Source organism: Ursus maritimus, unplaced genomic scaffold (assembly GCF_017311325.1).
Source record: "Ursus maritimus isolate PB19 unplaced genomic scaffold, ASM1731132v1 scaffold_24, whole genome shotgun sequence".
Classification (NCBI taxonomy): Eukaryota; Metazoa; Chordata; class Mammalia; order Carnivora; family Ursidae; genus Ursus; species Ursus maritimus.
The window spans coordinates 6,217,966-6,223,965 of NW_024424897.1; the positions used below are offsets into that span (position 1 = coordinate 6,217,966).

Sequence of the window (6,000 nt, forward strand, 5' to 3'; positions counted from 1 at the left end):
AGCTCTAGGCCCAACATGGGACTCGATCTTATTTTGGAACTGTGTTTTGATTCCGTTGATTGAAATATGCTGAAAAAAATTAAAGTCACTTAATATTAGCCTATGTATAACTCAATAAATAAGATAAACCTGCAGCCGAGGGGCTCCTGGGTGGCTCAGTCAGTTAAGCGTCTGCCTTCAGCTCAGGTCATGATCCCAGAGTCCTGGGATAGAGCCCTGTGTTGGGCTCCCTGCTCAGTGGAGTCTGCGTTTCCCTCTCCCTCGGCCCCTGCCCCTGCTCGTGCACATGCACTCTCGCTGTCTCTAATAAATAAATAAATAATCTTAAAAAAAAAGAAAAGAAAAACACATAGCCGAAATTTTATATCATCTCAAATTCAAATAAATATTATTTCTATATTATTTTGTACTTTCATTACCCCTAAAACAAAGAATCAAGAGTTGACTAAACTATTTTGCAACAATGAGAAAAAGGCTCTATAATGATAAATTATAAACCACCAACTTGTGGAAATTTCTTATGTAACAGCTTCTTGAACAAGCTGTGATGATGTTCAACAGCTTGTCTCTAATGAGATTTCAATAGACATAAACAGAAAACCTCATGTTTCCAGCAATCAAGGACAAACTAAAAATGCTGATAAGCTTTCCCATTAAGTATGAAAAGAGGCCAGACATATTCAAAGAAGGTTCTCTTCTAAGCAACTGTCCCTTTGGCAGCTTCTAGGGCTCTGCCAAGCCTGAGATCTTTAATACTAAAATATCCCATAAACATTTGGCAACATCAGGGACAACTGTTAACAATAAAATTAAGAAAAACTACATTGAAAAAAAATTTTTTACCTACATCACTTCAAAATTGCATGAACTGCACCACATGATTTGCCAAAATTATAAGACTTCTATTAGATCAATCCCCTCTTTATAAAAGAGGAAAACCTCCACATTTGGATAAAGAACCCGTCAAAGATTTGCAAGAAAGTATCTTCAACACTTCCCGAGATTTCTCTTGAGATGGAGAAAGCAAAATCAAATGTCAAAATTTAGTTTTACCTTGCTACTAGAGGAGTCTGTAACAGAAAGGAAAGATCCATGTCCAAAACCTGAAGGGGCTTAGAGAAAAAGGAAGAGCCACTGCACTCTCCAGATCTTTTGTGCTTTATATCAACAGCTAACAGAATTCATCAAGTTCACAATACTACAAAAGGACAATGAGAGCTACAGTTTCACAGTAAGGGGGGCTGCTGTCAAGGGAATTTAGTCATTCTGGACAAGAAGGGGGAAAAACTTGAAATTTTAAATATAAAGGAACCCCACAAAGATTATTAATTTTTTTCCTGGACTCAACATCTTCCAGATCCCATAAATTAATGAAAATCTTAAACAGCTAAAAGTTCAAAAATGAAAATGGTACAAAGTAAGTTCAACTGTTTCTTGTCTCAGTTAAATCTGACAGAATAAAGGAAAAAGACAACCAAATGTGACAAGATGGATAACCTAGAAGAAAAAAAACCAAAAACCTACCTTTTTTGTTGAAGGAGGTTTCACACACCAGCATCTCCCCTGGGCCCCAATCAAAACACATTTGCTTTTTCTTTGAATTCACTCCCGGAATCAACTAGTAAAAAAAAAAAAAAAAAAAAAAAAGGCACAGACACTGTTATTTTTACTAAAGGCTTTGCTTTCAAATGATTTGCAAGTAGAACCCTAGAAACAAGTGGTCATGAAAGTTAAGTACTAATCTGTGTAGACAGCTGAGTGTGGCTGAGATGAGCCCAGTCTGTTAAACCCTGAATAAGCAAGTGAGCTTTCCTGGGCACCTCAACCCTCTTTATAGTTTCTGCCACTTCACAAGTGTTGATAAGAAGGAAAGCTATCCCTAATCAATTACTATATTGTAACTTAACAATCCATAGTTCAGAAAAAGGGAATTAAAAAAAAATAGAAAAGAAACTGAACTGTTTGGGGGCACCTGCTGGCTCAGTTGGTTAAATGTCTGCCTTTAGCTGAGGCTGTGATCCCTGGGTCCTGGGATCGAGTCCCACACCGGGCTCCCTGTTCTGCAGGGAACCTGCTTCTCCCTCTCCCCCTCTCTCTCATGAATAAATAAATTGTATCTTAAAAAAAAAAAAAGAAGAAGAAAGAAATTGAACTGTTTGTTACTTACTAAAAGGAGCCCTCCAATAGCATGGCTTCTGTGCCATCTCTTCGATGAGGACTCTCAATTTTTCTCTCCAACTGAAATCAACCCCTTTGAGCCTCAGCCTCATATATCCAACTACCTAATCCACACCTTTATAGGTTACCTAACCTCTAGAGCTATATCCATAACATCAGAACCAAAAAAGGACTCTTGATGCTCATCTCCAAGTCTCATTCCATTCCCCTACTGGAACAAAGCCTTCCTCAACTGTTAGGAGTAATCTTTGATTCTTCCCTTTCCCTTACCACCTTTGTCCAATCAGTAAATCCTATTCTACCGTTAAATAAGCCTGAATCCAACCACTTACCATGTCTACCAGTCTAACCCAAGCCACCATCAACTCTCATAAGACTGCAAAAGCATTTCTCAGTGCCTGAAATGACTTTTCTACATGGGTATTACCTTGCCCTGTAAATAGATAAAAGCTCACAAGGGCAGGGGATTCCGGGATTCTCATTCACTGCCTAGAAGAGACCCTGGCACAAAGTTGGCACTCCATAAATATTTTTGGCAGAGAATAAATTTGGCTGGCAATAATGTGGTCTCAAGACAAGTGCAGTCAGTTCTTAGGAAGGGCTAATGCAGTCATTCGACAACTAAGCAATGTCTAGTAAGCCTTTTTCTATACTGTGTTCTAGAAATACAATGAAGTGTAATACAGTTTCTGCTCTCCAAAAGCTAGCAGTCTACTGAGGAAGTCCAATAAAAAAAACCAGGCAGTAAGAAAAGTGGAGAAATGCTAAGGCAGAGATAAACACAAAAGAGGATGTTTTAGCAGACTCTTAATGGATAAATAGGCCAGGCAAGGGAAGTGTTACACACCGTGGTACTGAAGCAAATGGGTATCCATATGCAGAAAATAAACCTCACACCACAGACAATATAAATTAGACATAAATGTAGAGCAAAATCTGTAAAATTTCAAAAGCATACTAGAAAATCTTTTTGATCTTAATGTAAGCAAAGAAAGGACACAAAAAGCACGAACTACAGAACAATTTATAAATTGGGACTTCATCAAACTTTTGTTCTTCAAAAGATACTATTAAGAAGATGTAAAGGTAAGCCACAGACTGGGAAAATTTCTGCAAAACACATATTTGATATCTGGAATATATAAAGAACTCTTACAATTCATTAATAAAATAACCCAATAACAAAATGGGCAAAAGATTTTAACAGCCACATCACCAAAGCATATAAAAAGATGCTCAGTATCTTTCATCATTAGGGAAATACAAGTCAAAGTGATAATGAACTACCACTACATACCCACCAGAATGGCAATGGCTAAAACTTAAAAAGATTTACCTTACGAACAGTTGATGAGGATGTGGAACAAATGAACTCTTACACTTCGCTGGTGTGAAAATGGTATTTGGAGAAATGACAGTTTATTTTAGCTAAATATGAATCTGTCCCATAACCAAGCAAATCTACTTCTAGGGATTTATCTTAGAAGAAACAAAACAGAGCAGGCAACAAAAACTGTTACTTAAGGGCGCCTGAGTGGCTCAGTCGATTAAGCGTTTGCCTTTGGCTCAGGTTAGGATCCCAAAGTCCTGCGATCCGGCCCCACGTCGGGCTCCCTGCTCAGTAGGTAGTTTGCTTCTCCCTCTGCCGCTCCCCCTACTGTGCTCATTCTCTCTCTCTCAAATAAATAAAATCTTAAAACAAAACCTCTTTAACTTACATTACTTAACCATCTTTGAATCAAAAGAGTAAGACCACTGGTCTAGAAAAATGACTCGATTATTCTATCCTCTACTTTGAATCTATACGTAAACATCCTTAAATCTGATTACTAACTGGCTTTCATGTGCCTTAATAAGAAGCAATTGTGTGAAGAGCAGACACAGCTGCCATAAAAGGTGACTCGATGATATCCAGGATTATTCATCAGTCTCTTGAGACTGTGCTTAGAGTAAACTCAAAGAACAGATTACCTCTCAAATACAGACATGACTGAGTTTGAACTTGCATAGTTGAGGTTCAGACTCTAGACTATGGAGTTCTATCAAGAAAACGTCTCTCTGTAAGGCTGTGTCAACAAGGTTAATCAGTTTCCTACCTCGTCTCCCCAACACCAGCGTTGAGCTGAGCTATCGCAAGTTCATCACCATCACTGGTGTTAAAAACATGCTTAGATCATCCTCATTCAATTTGTAAAAGCAAGGCTAATTACCATGGCTCAATATCAAAATAGTGACTCCCCAAGGTTGTGCAGGTTACTGGAAAGGTGCCCCCATCGAAAGATTCTGACATAAGTGGAGGAGGGAAAGGCAAGAAGATGTGTAGTTTGCAAAAGTTCCAGTAATTCTGATATTCTAATTTTTCTTCCCACTGACACAGTCCTTGATATATAATATTTAAAGTAATTTATATAGGTCTTAAAATTTAACACTCTACAGTAGTAAGCTTTATAGAGTAACAACCCACATTAACTGCTATTTATGATCTCACGTCTCATTTTGTCCAGTTAGCTTTGACCCCCATCTTTAATCTTTGGTTTTTTCAGACACTGCTTTTCCATCTGATAGCTTTAGCTGAAAACTGCAGGCATCTCAACTTTCTCAAAGGAATAAATACAACATCAAGCAACCTGCAATTTAGTGAAGCTTACAACTTACCAAGAGGTAAGAGGTGCAGAACAAGCCAATAATGGACAGAAATATTTGCCCTAGTCAGGGAGGTTAAGGGAAGGCTTTCCTGAGAAAGACGGTGCTGGTTCTTGCATTTGAAAAATGAAATACATCTGAGAGAAAAACAGAGTCTTCCAGGCAGGAGGATCGGTACGTATCTCGTATATAAGGGCCACGAATCTCTTTACGAACATCATAAATCATTCACATTTGACACCCTCTTGACAGTCCAGACAGAATTGAAAGCAAACAGAGCAATAAGAACAAGAAGTCTCCGAGAACAAATTTTTAGTAAATCTTGGGCCAGCACGGCACAAGAAGCAGAAGCCAAGCTCACGGGGTTGCGATACGAAGCTTAGCTCTGCGGAAGAAAAAAGCCCCTTCGACCTCTGCTGGGTCGGAGCCCGCTCACTAGAGCACTAGCCCAACAGGAAAAGCGAGGGAAGTGGGATGGGAAAGTCGGGAAGACAAGAGAGGGTGAGACATGGAGTGAGGCCTCCGAGCCAGGCATTTCTGAGTATACAAACAAGAGCAGAAACCTAGCGACCACTGCGACCCAAACACGAGCACCTAACTAATGGGACCTCCGAACTGTGGCAAGTGAGCTGAGGGAGGGGGCCACGAGCCTCGCGGGAGCTAGACAAGCATACAATGACCAAGCAGACACAATCCTCGGACCGCGAAGGCAAGACCGTCGCGGGCGCCCTTACAGTGACGGTCGGCTCGCCGTCGAGTTCCTCCATAGCGCCTCGCCTCAGCCCCCTGGAACTTGCACCGCCGCCAAAGCTCCCGGCTCAGGCCTCCCGCTCACTGCCGGCTGCGAGAGAGGACCCCCTCCCGAGTGCCTCCTGCGCTGCCTGCAGGCCCAAACCCCCAACGCAGCAGGGGCCTCGTCTCTCGGCCACGATCCTCCCTCCGCGACATTCTACACGTGTCCCTCCTTCCTGGCCGGCGACAACACGACAAGGAAAACAGAGCCAGGACAGCCTGTCCTCACAGTAACCCTTCAGCCAGGTCAGGCGCCGCCGCGGACAGCCCCGCGCCAGCCAGGGAAAAGGCCCCCGGAGACAGCGGGAGCCGCGGCCTTGCGGCTGCGCGTGCGCCGGTTGGGGCGGCCGTGGGCTGGGGCTGCAGTTCTGGGGCGACTGCAGGCCC

General features: G+C 41.9%; 1 protein-coding gene across 2 annotated transcripts in view; it reads right to left on the minus strand.

Annotated features, from left to right (window-relative positions):
- The window catches only part of NUP85 (nucleoporin 85), a 31,493-nt gene extending 25,783 nt beyond the window's left edge, over positions 1–5,710 (minus strand). For both annotated transcript variants that reach the window (XM_008693760.2, XM_008693759.2), the window contains exons 1-2: positions 5,556–5,710; positions 1,525–1,618 (exon numbers count right to left, since the gene is read on the minus strand). In XM_008693760.2, the coding sequence (XP_008691982.1) occupies positions 1,525–1,618; positions 5,556–5,588 (127 nt within the window). In that variant the 5' untranslated portion in view covers positions 5,589–5,710. The remainder of the gene's footprint in view (positions 1–1,524; positions 1,619–5,555) is intronic.
- Between the last annotated feature and the right edge of the window lie 290 nt (positions 5,711–6,000).